Genomic DNA, 16,556 nt, shown 5'->3' with positions numbered 1-16,556 from the left:
CATGGAATTTCCCCCAGGGGGGTCACCTGATTTTTTTATTATCATAGTTGTGAACCATCTGACCTAGCTAGACTACATACCAAATATCATTGGATTTGGCTGACCTTCATCTTTCAGCTTTGTGTACAGGCCGCATGGTGCTTAGAAAATATTCCACTTAAATTCAGTACCAACAAGTACTGTTCACTATCAGGTGAAAATATACTTAATTCATGATGAGTCTGCATTTATGTTTACCAATTGTACTGGATGACATTTAAGAACTGCATCATTGATGATCAAATGGATACAAAACACCGTAACTTAATCGAGACAGTGACTGGGAAGGTATATGGTTGCAGCGACCTGCAGTCAGCTGTCATGTTTTATGAGGGGAGTGCAATAATTATGTATTCCAAAATTGCTATATATGAGTAGGTCTATGTGTAATTTGTTGGCTTTAGATGTTTAGGTCAACATGGTCAATAAATGAATCATTTCAGATCACCAGAATGCTTTAATTGCCACCCGGGATTGTCACCTTCTGTGAGCGTGTATGATATCATAAGGAGTTATGTATCATAGCAATATTATCCAATGAGTGTACCTTTATGAAATTAAAGTAGTGTATCCATATGCATAGCGGTACTTTACCCCAACCCTAACCCTAACAGCAATATGTAACTTAACACCTAATACTATTTAAAAAAAATAGACCAGCATAAAATGATTGATGGTAATGAGTTCCACTTGTGCACACATCTGTGTATTGAATTTATAGTGATACAATATAATAAATGTATGCTTACATAATCTGCTTACATGATACATATCAAACTACTAACACAGAGCTCTCGGTCTGTGGGTCTGTCGATATCTCTGTCTTTACTCTAGGGGAGTGAGTTGGCAGAAATATGGCTAAGTGGGTTATAAGGTCAGGAGAGTGAAAACTATTTATGCACTCTGGCAGTCACTAGAGAAAGAGTTCAAGTAACACATGCATGCACCGTAATCAAACTACTAACACAGAGCTCTCGGTCTGTGGGTCTGTCGATATCTCTGTCTTTACTCAAACTACTAACACAGAGCTCTCGGTCTGTGGGTCTGTCGATATCTCTGTCTTTACTCTAGGGGAGTGAGTTGGCAGAAATATGGCTAAGTGGGTTATAAGGTCAGGAGAGTGAAAACTATTTATGCACTCTGGCAGTCACTAGAGAAAGAGTTCAAGTAACACATGCATGCACCGTAATGTCTACCCAGAATTCATTGCTGCACATTATTTTTGAATTTCAAACCGAATGGTCTGCAAATGGTACAGATTTGTCATTTCTGTCTGTTGGTAAGGGTATGGAAGTGGTTGTGTAAGTCTACCCATAATGCAATGTGAAGTGGTTGTTTACCCATAATGCAATTTGTAAAGTTGCTCCAATCGGGTTGTAACTCGGGGATAGACACTCCGGGAGAATAAAGCCGCAAAGGTCATAACTCGGGTAAAATAATCCCTACCATACTGCAAAGGTCATCCGAGGTCAAAGGTCAGGTCAAATTTGAAGCTACTCCAATTGGGCTGTAACTCTGGGAAAATGATCATCCTCAACACTCGGGGAGTCTAAAACCGCAAAGGTCATCCGATGTCAAAGATCAGGTCAAATTTGAAGTTGTTCCAATTGGGCTGTAACTTGCGAAAAAAAATACCTGACTCCCGGAGAGTATAAACCCGCAAAGGTCATCCCAGGTCAAAGGTCAAGTCAAAGTCTAATTTTAAGTTGCTCTGATCAACAAAGCTCATCACCAGGGAACAGTTTGGAACATTTAGCAGGAGTCGTGTCAAAGGTCAAGGGTCCACCTCCCCCAACTTAATTTACGGTCTATCAGTAGACTATCACCAAGATGTGGCTCTAGTACTTATATAATACTGGATGCATTAATCATTTGCAAGCTTCCAACCATGTTCAGATTGCTTATAGGCCTATTTGTTGAAAGCTCTACTGTCTGTTCAATTAGCTTAGATTCTTGAATTTTTAAGATATTTAAAAAATAAAAATTGTGGTCAGTGTCCCAAATAAGGAAAATATGGAGGTTGTCCCGAGGACAACTAAAGCATGAATTCTGCTTGTCCTCAAAACATTTTGGTTGTCCCCAAAATACATGTCATGTTTTTTGAGTGCAAGGAATCCAAATAGTGGTTGTCCATGGGATAAGTATACATAGCTCAATATGGTTGTCCCCAGTGATTTTTGGACAAGAGGACAAGAGGATAAGTGCTTATTTCGAACACTGATTGTGGTCAAAGTCATCAAAGAAAAGTGTTAGCACAGCCTTACACCTAACATGATTTACACTTTTCAAATTCTAAAGTTCAATTTAAAACCCCATTTCTTTTCAATTTTGGTCTTTTCCTGCGATATTTTTATAAAAAGCCGTAGAACGTTGGGTACCATAAACTTTTTTGAATCAATCCATTTAGAGCAATGGGGACGAATGAGATAGTATTTATTCGACCATCCGCAGCAAACTATTTATGAACTAAGGTTTTCTAAAATAGGCCCAGCTTATATAAATACATTCCTTGCATATTTATTGATTTATTGATTTATTTATTTATTTATTTATTTATTTATTTATTTATTTATTTATTTATTTATTTATTTATTTATTTGCCAGGTATTTGTTTATTTATTTATTTATTTATTCATTTATTTATATATTTATTTATTTATTTGTTTGTTTGTTTGTTTGTATGTTTGTTTGTTTGTTTGTTTATCTATTTATTTATTTATTTAACAACATATATTCATAGTTAGACTACCTTTTGAATACAGTGCGCAATCCCAAGAAGGGAGAGCGTTTAAGTTTAAAGTTTAAACCTTCTAGAATAGAAGTTGTTACTCTGAGTTTCACGCCTAAAGGCGATCGTCAAACGTTTGACCAGACGATCGCCTTTAGGCGACTTCTATTCTAGAAGGTCTAAACTTTGAATATTTTATTTAGTTATTTAGTTATTTATTTATTTATTGTGTGAATGGGTCTGAGAAGGTGTAGGCCTATAGGCCTATTATAAAACTACACATTTATTTTCAATTTGTTATTTCGTTTTGTTTGTTGAATACAAATTGAAAAAAACTGTGAAACAAAAGAACTTTTGTACAAGAAAATATTATTTAAAATAATCAGGTTACAGAAAACAATTCTTGTAAAGTCACTGTGCGCTCGTATCTGAAAATGTCAAGCGAATGCTGATATTCTTGGGAAGGAATGGTGGTATTAAACAAAACTCAGTTTACATTACACCAGTTGAAATAAAAACGAAATCCACAATTTTAATGTCATTGTTTAGGAAAAAAATAATGCTCAGAATAATGTTATGCATAAAACGTAATCGCGCCATACAATTTCGTGTGACAAAAACCGGTGGACCATCATCACCTATAGAACCTATCCAATAACCAAAACGGTATAACAATTGAAATGGCAGGACAGATTGACGGAACAGATTGTTTTGCTAAATTTGATAGGGTCAATGCACTAAGTTGAGAATGGACCATCCCACTCGATTTGTAAAAGGTCGCGAACCCTTTCGGTGGACCCAAGTAACTGCCTAAAATGAGGCAAAATTCAAAAGAAATGGGGTTTTAAATTGAACTTTGGAATTTGAAAAGTATAAATCATGTTAGGTCTAAGGCTGTGCTTAACACTTTTCTTTGATGACTATGGCCACAATTTGTTATTTTTTCAATATCTTAAAAATTCAAGAATCTAAGCTAATTGGACAGACAGTAGTTGACAAACTAAGTAAAACAAAGTGAAATGCTCAAAATTGAAGGCCAAAATGCATATCTTTATAGGGACAGGGCATATGGACAGAGCTTATTATTTTTAGTTGGTATATCTCAGGCATAGCAAAATACTAAATACAATGTTAAATATACAATTGAATACCTGAGTGGAAGAAGGGCCCAACTCCAATTTTTTTCATTTTTGTGTTAGACCCAGCATTTTATTGCCAGTAGACTGATCTTCCTTGTGTGTGAAAGATGAGCCAAAATCCACTCTCTAAATAGTCTTTCACGTACACTTAATTATGGTTTTCATGGAAGAAAGGCCCAACTCCATGGAGTTGGGCCCTTCTTCCACAAATATAGGGCTAAAGAGGAATTTTGTTCATCCATGAAATCTGCTTTTCACTACAATAAATTTTCTTGCTAACATATTACATGAGTTCTACTTGTGCAATTAATGGTGATTACGTAATTTATGTAGCTATTTATAACACAAAACTGGCACTTGCAGTATATTAGTGGAAGAAGGGCCCAACTCCAACTCGTATTAAGACCTGTACCGCTGCCATGGAAACATCAAATATAATTTCGAATGTATGTACTATTGTATGTTCATGTATTAAAGATCCCCTGAAGATGAAAACGTTCTGTCTATAAAACTTTTCCAAATATTAAGTTTTTTCTTAATATCTCAAAAACAGTTTTGATGGAGTTGGGCCCTTCTTCCACTCAGGTATTCAATTTGAGTCTGCAACTATGCCCTATACTATCTGCCTACACTGAGTAGAATTGGTTTGAGAATTTGTAGATTGGTTATAAATTTCAAATTTGCGAAGAAATGATTTTGATCAAAATAGAATCCATATCAAGGCCCGGGAGAGGTGGGGGGAGGGGGAGCCGGTGGGGGGGGGGGGTTAGTACTCAGTACAAATGACCATACTTGGACCTACTGCAAACATGGGTAGCATTTTCTGCCTTTTGGTATATCAATGACCCCCTTTTCTAGGCCAATTTTGGTATATGGATGGGTCCTTTTTTCAGAAAACTCAGAAAATAGCTCAATTTTGCCTCACTGTAGCCAAATTTTTTGAAATTTTCCTAAAATTTGGGGGGGAAAGTTGTAAAAATTAAGACAATTTATGTTAAATTTGGCCAAATATTTTGGTATATCGATGGGTTCACATTTGTTGCAAAATTGTATTGATGGGTCCACTTTCAAATTTTGAGTGGCACCCCTGCTCAAACCAAATTTGAGTACTCCGGTATTAAGGAGGCACTGATGAACACAATTATTAAGAAAGCCTTCAATGGGAATTTGCAATAAAAGAAACCACACATCATTACATACATGTACATCATTAATGATGGTAGAATCTGATGTTTTTTGTTACCTTCAGGTTGCATGCTCGTGAAAATAGCCGTCACAATGTATGCATAGCTGGATTGAATGAAGTGCAAGTCAGTGGGCCTCAAGGATTAATACGAGTGAGTAGCTACATGTATAGTTTATTGTCAAGTTCAGTTGTTAACTTTTCACTCAAACTTGATCTTGATTCTACATGATATATGCTTTGCGCATGATAACGCAATTGCCCTAAGTGATATATAGGCACGCTTTTGTTGGCCCGTCCAGTGCTTGGCATGCGAGGGGTCTGGGGTTCGAATCCCACACAGAGCAAACAACTTCTTTGTTTGTTTTTTGTCGTTATTCCTTCCTTCTCTCCCTTCCAGTCGCCAAAAAGACCTTCGGGCATTAGGGTTAAAGCGGCCCATACTGATTCAATTTTACTGGGCAATATCAAAGACCCTATACAAAATCTACATTGTGCACTGTACACACGATCATTAATAGTGCAAAATGGGGTTACCTGAATGGGCGATTCCATTTTGAAATCCGCACCCCCTGTTTATTGCAACAAACATCGGAGAATAAAATCTTGCAGTAAAATGTTTGTTTGTTTGTTTAAACAGTCGCTTTGTGTGGAGACACGCTTGGGTCCTGATGGGACCAGGCTCAAACAAAATGCTCAAGTCAGGCTAAAAAGCCTATAAGCATGCTGGCCTGTATGGAAAGAGAAGAGAGAAACAGATTTGAAGACAAATAACAAGTAAAAGAAGGCCACTCCCAACAATCAAATTAAAAATTTTACTCTCAGCCTTTGGGTCAAGAGAAAGGAAGTGCGTAATCCAATCTCAACTGCCACTGATTTTGATTGGGTAAAGTGGGGGGGGACGAGGCTGTGTGTGGCGGCTATGAATTTGGTTTAAAATAAGTTTGCATCAGTTATATGTTGCATTTGGGCATTGTGAAAAATCTAAACATTTTGCTTTGGTGTAATTCCACGGTTCCAAAGGTGAAATGTTTAGATTTGTCATAATGCCCGCTAAATAACTGATGTTTAAAAACCCTATATAATCAATGCAAGACATATTTTGCTGATCCAGGAATGAGCCAAGATTATTGAGTTCAACTATTTTTGTAACAGTCTATAAAAGACCAGTCTCGTAAATGTTGTTATCTTTTATCAGAGTAATAATCGTTGTAACATTAACTTGCATGAAAGAGAGCCATCAACAAACATTGTGTGTAATTTCAGCCAGGAGTGTGTATTTAGATACAGCGTAATGGTGATATGATAACCAGGAGGCAGCAGGCATTGATAGCACATGATACGATAAGGGTGTTTTATCTGCTAGTATTTGTAGTTGGTGGTAGTCAGTAGGATGTGCAAAACAAGCTTGCAATGCAGAAGCAAACTTGCTAGATTCATTTTAAGTGGATTAACGATTTAACGTAGTAGGTTTTGCACAAGTTGTTGTTTTTGTCAGGGTAGGGGGTCATTGGGGAGGGGGATACACTGTACACATGAGTGATCAAAACAACAAGTTAAAAGGGGTGTTTTTAGCAAGCATGCAACAATTACTTTAATGACATATTTAAAATACACTGATTTTCAAGAAAAATGTTTTTTTTAATAACTTGGTAAACTTATATAGTATTCAGAACATAGACATAGATCCCAGGGGATGGGAAATCCCCCAATATTTTGCCATGGGGGGGATGGTCCACAATCACCCCCCAATCTTGATGCCTGTATATGTGTGAGTTTCTGACCAAATTAACCTCATATTTGGCCATTTTAGCCCCCAAAGTGCCAATTTGTGCATGCTTCGAGTAAATTAATTCCACTTGTGCACTATATTTCATCAGTTTAGCTTCAATATGGCAAAAATATTTGCGTGTTTCATGCCCATTTGTACCATAAACTTATTCTGTCACCAAAAGGTGCTGGATTCACTATACTTCAAGAAATTATTTCAATCCCATCCAACCTAATGTCAAAAAGAAAACTACGCCACTGATTCAGAAAGCAATTTGGTGTGTCTGATGTGCTCTCAGGTCCCACAAAAATACTGTGCAAAGGTACGGGCTCAAACAAAATGCTCAAGTCAGGCTAAAAAGCCTATAAGCATGCTGGCCTGTATGGAAAGAGAAGAGAGAAACAGATTTGAAGACAAATAACAAGTAAAAGAAGGCCACTCCCAACAATCAAATTAAAAATTTTACTCTCAGCCTTTGGGTCAAGAGAAAGGAAGTGCGTAATCCAATCTCAACTGCCACTGATTTTGATTGGGTAAAGTGGGGGGACGAGGCTGTGTGTGGCGGCTATGAATTTGGTTTAAAATAAGTTTGCATCAGTTATATGTTGCATTTAAGCATTGTGAAAATCTAAACATTTTGCTTTGGTGTAATTCCACGGTTCCAAAGGTGAAATGTTTAGATTTGTCATAATGCCCGCTAAATAACTGATGTTTAAAAACCCTATATAATCAATGCAAGACATATTTTGCTGATCCAGGAATGAGCCAAGATTATTGAGTTCAACTATTTTTGTAACAGTCTATAAAAGACCAGTCTCGTAAATGTTGTTATCTTTTATCAGAGTAATAATCGTTGTAACATTAACTTGCATGAAAGAGAGCCATCAACAAACATTGTGTGTAATTTCAGCCAGGAGTGTGTATTTAGATACAGCGTAATGGTGATATGATAACCAGGAGGCAGCAGGCATTGATAGCACATGATACGATAAGGGTGTTTTATCTGCTAGTATTTGTAGTTGGTGGTAGTCAGTAGGGATGAGCAAAACAAGCTTGCAATGCAGAAGCAAACTTGCTAGATTCATTTTTAAGTGGATTAACGATTTAACGTAGTAGGTTTTGCACAAGTTGTTGTTTTTGTCAGGGTAGGGGGGTCATTGGGGAGGGGGATACACTGTACACATGAGTGATCAAAACAACAAGTTAAAAGGGGTGTTTTTAGCAAGCATGCAACAATTACTTTAATGACATATTTAAAATACACTGATTTTCAAGAAAAATGTTTTTTTAATAACTTGGTAAACTTATTTAGTATTCAGAACATAGACATAGATCCCAGGGGATGGGAAATCCCCCCAATATTTTGCCATGGGGGGATGGTCCACACAATCACCCCCCCCCAATCTTGATGCCTGTATATGTGTGAGTTTCTGACCAAATTAACCTCATATTTGGCCATTTTAGCCCCCAAAGTGCCAATTTGTGCATGCTTCGAGTAAATTAATTCCACTTGTGCACTATATTTCATCAGTTTAGCTTCAATATGGCAAAAATATTTGCGTGCTTCATGCCCATTTGTACCATAAACTTATTCTGTCACCAAAAGGTGCTGGATTCACTATACTTCAAGAAATTATTTCAATCCCATCCAACCTAATGTCAAAAAGAAAACTACGCCACTGATTCAGAAAGCAATTTGGTGTGTCTGATGTGCTCTCAGGTCCCACAAAAATACTGTGCAAAGGTACGTGACCTAGCCCTGTGTCCACGGCATGCCACTTGTGTTAGGAGTATTCAACAAATATGTATGTATGATACAATACATAAAACAACGTAATTATGTTATAACAGCATGATTTATTACTCGGAGTTTCACGCCTAAAACGGCGATCATCAGATAAATAGCTGAACACTGAACTGTAACTCCAAAACAAAACAAATAAATTCACAGCGTTGAAAGCGCACGCGTCTTCACTAGAAAAGCATGACAGTCGCAGCAGGCGAAAGCAACCACGCAAGTAATGAAGTGCATAATTTATTTTTTCTTTGCGCTGCTTGGTGGTTTCCGACCGTGTCGGCATTTTGAGATGAGTTCGGTTTTATTATTGAGGGTGTTAGGCCCTTTTGCACGCAGTATTTCTAATTTCTCTTCAATGCATAGGTTGCATTGTCCTGAGTCACGCCTGTGTGTGTTTGATTCTTTCAAGATTTCCCAGTAGATAGAGTAGTTGCTTCCTTTTCTTTTAAGTTGCCATACATATTTTGAGAGTTCTGTTTCCTTCTCATATTTGTCATGTTTGAATGATTTGGTGTGGTTGTTGAACCTCTGTTTAAAGGTTCCGCCTGAAAGTCCTATATAAGATTTAGATTCTGTATTCGCTGTTACACTGGCTTTATATACTAAAGCACTAGTCATGCACTTTCCACGGAGGGGACAGGTTTCTTTGACTCTACAGTTGCAACTTTTTGTTGATGGCACTTGGTTGGCTTTTTTGGTGATTTGTGAGTTGTGAGATTTGATGATTGATTTCATATTCTTCATACAACTGTAGCTGATTTTCACCGTGTTCCTGTTAAATATTTTGTTGAGTTTGTGTCCACGCGGGAAGTGCTTGGCCAGAAGCTTGATGAACGTACTCCCTACATTTGATTTCACGGCTTTGTTGTACGGAGGGTTAAACCAGGTGATTTTTCTGGTGCGGCGTCTTTTCTTCTTGGCAACTTAAAAGAAAAGGAAGCAACTACTCTATCTACTGAATCAAACACACACAGACGTGACTCAGGACAATGCAACCTATGCATTGAAGAGAAATTAGAAATACTGCGTGCAAAAGGGCCTAACACCCTCAATAATAAAACCGAACTCATCTCAAAATGCCGACACGGTCGGAAACCACCAAGCCGCGCAAAGAAAAAATAAATTGCGCACTTCATTACTTGCGTAGTTGCTACGCTACCGCGCGAGCTGTCATGCTTTTCTAGTGAAGACGCTGCACGCTTTCAACGCTGTGAATTTATTTGTTTTGTTTTGGAGTTACAGTTCAGTGTTCAGCTATTTATCTGATGATCGCCGCGTTTTAGGCGTGAAACTCCGAGTAATAAATCATGCTGTTATAACATAATTACGTTGTTTTATGTATTTTATTACACGCTCTACTATCTAATAGTATCGAGCACTATCTTCAGCTGTTTTGATTAACTATATATTATGTATGATACACACATTTATCTTTAATCAAATTAATTATGGAATTAAAGTCCATTTGCTTCTGTCAAAACAAAACAGTGGAAAAAGTCCTAATGCCTTTGTCATGGCTATGTCAGTAGGTCCCTAACTATTATAGATATTAAAGGTGTCAATGTCATGTCTGTATTTGGCTTATCACTAGGTGGTAGAGCAAGGCAACAGGCTGAGAAGTACCGGTTCATCCGGGGTCAATGCCGATTCATCCCGGTCACACGCCATACTACAGATAGAACTTCAGGATGCTGGGAGGAGGAAACTGGGAAGGTAAGATGATAACATTGTTACTCTAGTTTGTTTCTATATTCAATAGCCTTATCCTATCACTTGTGTACCTATCAGCGAATTATTTCATATCGATTTCTCATGATTACAAAAGTTAGTGAGCTTGTAGTTTGTTGTACACATTACTATCTGTATGTTTTTTTGTTTGTTTGCTTGTTTGTTTGTTTTGTTTTCTGTGTATGTTTTTTTTGTTTGGTTGTTTTTTCCTATCTACTTTCCCTGAGACTGAGTAGGTGACTGATTTTACATATAGGTTACATGGTAGACTTGTTGTAACTCAACACATATCACATACCATTTTATTTTACTCAATTAAAATTAAATTTGAAGATTCTCACCCTCAGTGGTACAGGGTAGGGGAATGGGGTAGCGACTTAGGCTCCGCCATTTTGCCCCAGTCAAAATAACAAATTGGTGAAATTTACACTTTTGAGGCAAAAATTGCCCAATTTTAGGAAGCATATTTTGTGAATTCCCCCACCCTAAAATTGACTTTGTCCCTTCCTCCTTGCTGCCACTGAAGATTCCCAAGCAAAATTAAACCTATGAATGTATTATTGCGATGAAAGTAGAAGATTGATGGTAATGATAATGCTGTATCCTAGATTCAATTAATTGTATGAAAATTCATGCCATAATGAAAATGGAAGCCAATTCCTTTTAGCTGCAAATGTTCACTCTCGTAATAATAAGTACTCTGTGTGCACGTGCCCTCAAGGCTTTAAATTCAGCTTAATTAAGGTGTAATTTACGCATCACTTGGTGTTGCTTCCATTCCGTGCCTAGAAATTTATATTGATTGCAAAAAGTGTTTTAAGGATTTGACTCTTACTGTATAATTGTGCATATCATTAAAATATTATGATCAGTTGATTACAAATGACCTGCAGACTGCAGTGATAAAGATCTTTAGACAGACTCAAATCTGATGATGCATAGGTGATATGATATCTATGACCCAACACAGGGATTAAATATTAATTAGTCATGGTATAATTGTCAACCAATTTGTAATAATGCAAATAATAAAGGTTGCTGTTGATAATATTATATGTCAATATATCACAATTGTCATATAATAATAGGCAGTGATCGAATTTAGGAAAAATAAATGGTTGTCCCATGGACAACCAGATTACAATTTCTGGTTGTCCGTCTTAAGTTTTTGGTTGTCCGTAGGCCTACAAATGTGACTTTTGGCTAGATTTATGGTTGTCTGGCGGACAACCGAATCAGTATTTTTGGTTGTCCGGCAATTTTTTTAGTTGTCCCGGGCAACCGGACAACCAAAATTTCGAACGCTGATAATAGGCCTATACAATATGTCACAAATATTGGACCAATTTGTCGCTTACAAAAAGCACAGGTGAGAAATGCCTAATGGTGCATATAATTATATTCTAATGTAAGCATAGGGAAAATGAATGATTTTTGAGAGTTTTTGAAAATGCACGGTTTGTGCATTAGGCCAAAAAAAAATTGTTTGTTTGTCCTCCACAGCTTTGAAAGAGGAGGTGCAGGCGGGCGGATTTTTTTTTTTTAAATTTCTTTTTTCGGATTTGGTGTATTCTTGGACCTAGCTAGAGCTAAAAGCTATAATCATTCATGGCAGGGCCGTAGCAAGCAGGGCAGCCGGGGATGCCATGGCCGCCCCACTTTTTGAGAAATTTGTTATGTTTTTCTTTATACATGTATCTTTATTTCAATTTGGTGATATATTTGTATTTTGGCCGCCCCACATTTGTCATGGCCGCCCCACATTTTACAACCTTGCTACGGCCTTGATTCATGGTAACTTAAAAACAACAACAACATTTTGTTATGCAAAGTTATAGTTTGTGTTCATGTCGTAGTCTTTTTAAGATTTCAAAATGGATAAACCACAAACCCAATGTATTTTGAAGTCATTAATAATAATAGACTGACATGAACATAAATTATAACTTTGCATATTGAAGACAAAAAAATGGTGTCTTTTTTTGGGGGGGGAGGGGGCTTTTTATTTTCAACCATGAGCGATCCTAGCATTTAGCTCCAGCTAGGTCCAGAGATACTCCAAATCTGAAAAAAATTGAATTTTTTAATTATTTAAAAAAAAAATTGAAAAAAACAAATATTGGTCAGGCCTTAAACTGAGGAGCGGGCGGTGGAGGACAAACAAACAACTTTTTTTTTTTTTTTTGCCTTATGGATCCTTTGGATTCTTTGATTCTATTGAAAACGTAAAGTTTTTGGCAAATGAGTACTTGAAAAATGGTTATTTTGGGAAAATCTTAAAATTCGCGGTCAGACCTAAAATGCGCAATTATACCCAAAATGCGAAATTACACCCAAAATGCGCAATTATACCCAAAATGCACACATTTCAGTGTTTTTTGCGCATTGCACATTTTCCCTGTTCTTATTCTAATGTGACCCAGTCTGTTTGATTCACATTCTTTATCAGGATTCAGGTCATTTTGTTTGGCTGAACGAAGAAAGGAAAGACTGAACATAATTTGTATGTGCATGCGTACTTACTGTACTATGTACATTTTTAGATGTTATTGATAAAAGAAAATATCAGGATTTATCACACCAGAATACTTTGATCGCATATGTGCTATATGTTCATGTATAGAAGCAATTATTCCATCCATAAAATATAAATTTTATCAAGCTGTAATGAATCAAAGTGATAATAATCAAAATAGTCTGCCTGTGATGCCATGCTGATTTCAAGGCAAAGTCCAATGTCAATACTGAATGCAATTATTATTACTAGAAAAAATCAATACCAATATAAGAATTCTCCCATTGAAAAACAGTATTAATATTTTGTGCATAGGAGCATGCAAGAAAGCATGATAGGAGTAGGTGAAGTAATGGGGAATCTTTTTATAGATAATTGAATTTGAATGAGTTAGAAGGACATTGTGGTTGGATAGCGTAGCTTACAGGCATAGTATTGCCGCAATGTCAAATATTTATGTCATGTAGACATACGGAACTAGAATAACTAGAATTGAAATGCTTGTTGGAAGTCAAACACATGGTGTTATTGGATGGGATGTGTTCTGCTCAAGGCGATGGATGTTAAATTGGTTCTTATGGTATTTGTGACAAACATTTTATTTTGGTATCTGTCTATATGAGAGATGGGTATGTGTGTGGGGTATGTGTGTGAAATTTGTTGGCTGGAATGTGGATATACTCAGAAATAGAAATTACTTGATAAAAATAAAAATCTTGTAGGAACATTAGATTTTGTATATTTAGAAACATTATAAAACAAAGGCACAACTTTGAATAATGCATTTATTTTGTGGCTCCCATTTCCTTAATTGGGTTAAATTTCACTCCAGTGAATGTAGTGATTTTTATTTAAAATGTATTTATTTGGTGCATAGAATTTATGTAAAAGATAATATATCGTAACAAAACCAAACTTAAATGTAACAGTTTGATAAGCAAGTACAAAAGAGAAGAAAAACAAAGGCAGAAGGAAGAAAGAAAGCAAAATTAAAACATATTAAGTCTTTTGGGAAACTTGATGTATATCATCATCAAAAGGTCAAAATTGTCATATGCTGGTCGGCTTTTCATCCTAGCTACATACACTATAACATTACCTAGTTTACTTTGATGACTGTTAAATTTCAAAATTTTTGTAATAATTTCTCATAAATTTTTTATTATATCGCAAATTAAAAAAAAAATCTAAATTATTTGATATCAGAAGGAAATTCCTCACATATTAAGAATGCAATTTGGTGTGTCTGATGCATTAGCGACAATCCAGCTTCAAGAGGGGGGGGGGCACAATAGGCCTGAGTTGTCAAAAAATGGCTGAAAAGGACAAGAAATGAACCATTTTGCCAAAAGGTGGGGGACACATCCACCTGCCCTCCCCATCCATCCACCCCACCCCCAGAGATTGATGCCCATGGTCTGAGGTACTCTCAGGTCCCACAAAAAATACTGTGCAAAGCTGGGCGACCGAGCCCTTAAAGATGGCTAATGTTTGTTACTGCAGGTCATTTCTTATATATTCAAGGGTATCTGTAGGTTGCAAATTCTTGACATTTCTCAAAGATGTTATAATTGGTTTGATCACCAGAAGCAAGTTTGCCATTCATCAATGGTATTAATGCAATTCAAACATTTAAAAGTATTTTGCCATTTCCTGTAATTCAGAGAGCAAACAAAATGTTGGCTTCATTCCGTATTCCTAACAGACGATTAATATATGGGTATGCATAAAACATGAAATACTCGCTACTAAGTACTACATCTGTTGACATACAATTATCATTGCGCATATTATATGCTTCTATTTTATTGAGCGAGGTGGAAATTACACCATAATTATTGTGTGAAGTATCACTGTTATCTCACAGACTAGTAGTACAGCTGACCAAAGAGCACAGCCAGTGATGTACTGAAATGTTCCATAGTTTCATGTTTATAACATGTGCTGCAAAATACTGCATGTTCTTCATTAACTTGGTTAATGTGATAAGATTTGTGATGTATTGATGTACATTTTTTAGAAGTAAATAGAAGGAATTTTAAGTATATCTGTATTTTGACATTATGAGTTTTCACAATATATTTTAGCTGCATTGGGATGGCTTGTGATAGAAGAAAAATTGTGATGTACAGGCTAAGTGATTTATTTATTTCATTGAATGTTTTCCCCTTTAAGTAATTATAAGTTTCTGGCGTGTCTGTTTAATTACAGGTTTTCCTTCATAGATTTGGCAGGCAGTGAGAGAGCATGTGATACAGCAGATCCAAGTAAAGTTACCAGGTTTGAAGGAGCTGAGATCAACACAAGCCTTTTGGCAGTAAGTTTTAATAGACACATGTTATTTGATTTAGATGCTGGTTTTTGAGTAACAAAATTTATTATTTTTATTATTATTATTTTTATTCTGAAAAATCCCTTGACCAAAACCCACATGCTGGAATCGAACTGGTTGATTATAAAAATATTGAAAAATAACAAAATAACAAAAAAAAGGTGAGATCCAGGAGCTTTCGGAGTCTCGCCCCCTGAACCCTTCACCCCTACCCCTGCTGTTGGGCGTTGTGCTCTATTTTGTCACAGTATTAGAAAGTTTAAGTTTTTTAGCAAACCCTGTGGCATCTCTGTTTATTTGAAATTAGCAGCATAAACTGTCAAATCTGATGCTTATGATTTTAAAATAGCAAATGTTTAAGCAAAATAAGTGTTTAGATTTTAAAGAATAAAATGATGTAAATCATCCACTGTGGGTCAGTCATAGTAACAATAGCAAACATTATATCACTCATACATCAGTCCGTCGGTTGATTGCCATTTAGCATTTTTACCATCAGCCTAATAGTTTTGACCATCATGATTGAGCTGCATGCTCCAGGCTATGCGCTGACTCTTAGACGCACATATTTAGTTATATGATAGACCACAAAATGTAAAGAGTGTCATACCAAAACATGGTGCTATGTAGATGAAAAAATGTATTTTCTACCTTAAAATAGTATTTTAATATATAGAATTTATGTATGAAGGTTGAGAGCCAGAAAGCCTCAACTCACAAAGGATTCTTTTGTGACTTCAGCTTTCTGGTTCTTAACCCCAGATATGTATTGTTCCAACAGCAAATGGGCTATTCCAGTTGAAATCCTTATACCCTCTATGGAAGACATAAGCTTAGTATTCTACAGAGGGAGTGTGAATTTCTAATGGGTTTACCTGAATGGGTGACTCCATTTGAAATCTACACCCCACTGTGTGGGACATTAAGGTCACATCTTCCATAGGGGGTGTACATGTATGGATTTCAACTGGAATTGGCCCAATCAGGACATAAACCCTGTAATTGGTGTTGTTATTGATGAGTCAGATGTTAATCAATGCAAACAGTGTGGTATTTGTATGATAAAGTTCAGTGTACACACACAGTCAGCAACTTTTCAATATATATAAAATAAAGTTCTGTTATTAAATCAGTGTATAAACACAATGGATGACTAAAAGCCAAAAGCTTAGACAAAGAGCCATAGGTGCTAGGTTCAGTAGTGTAGCCATGATTTTAGTGTGAGGGGCAAAGCCAAATTTTCGTCCCTATTTGTTAACTTTGTCTTTTTAAAGCCATTTTACTCTTTGTTGACATCCCAATTTTATTCCTGATAATTTGCCC

General features: G+C 36.3%; 1 protein-coding gene across 1 annotated transcript in view; it reads left to right on the top strand.

Moving 5' to 3' along the window:
* Window positions 1-16,556, top strand: part of LOC140159629 (uncharacterized) — a 47,136-nt gene that overhangs the window by 19,818 nt on the left and 10,762 nt on the right. The window contains 3 exon segments of the mRNA XM_072183124.1: window positions 5,156-5,243; window positions 10,250-10,371; window positions 15,113-15,218. Coding sequence (XP_072039225.1) covers window positions 5,156-5,243; window positions 10,250-10,371; window positions 15,113-15,218 — 316 coding nt within the window.

Source organism: Amphiura filiformis, chromosome 8 (assembly GCF_039555335.1).
Source record: "Amphiura filiformis chromosome 8, Afil_fr2py, whole genome shotgun sequence".
In the NCBI taxonomy this organism is placed as follows: Eukaryota; Metazoa; Echinodermata; class Ophiuroidea; order Amphilepidida; family Amphiuridae; genus Amphiura; species Amphiura filiformis.
Note: the sequence above shows the minus strand (reverse complement) of the source record. Positions and strands in the feature narration are given on the sequence as shown.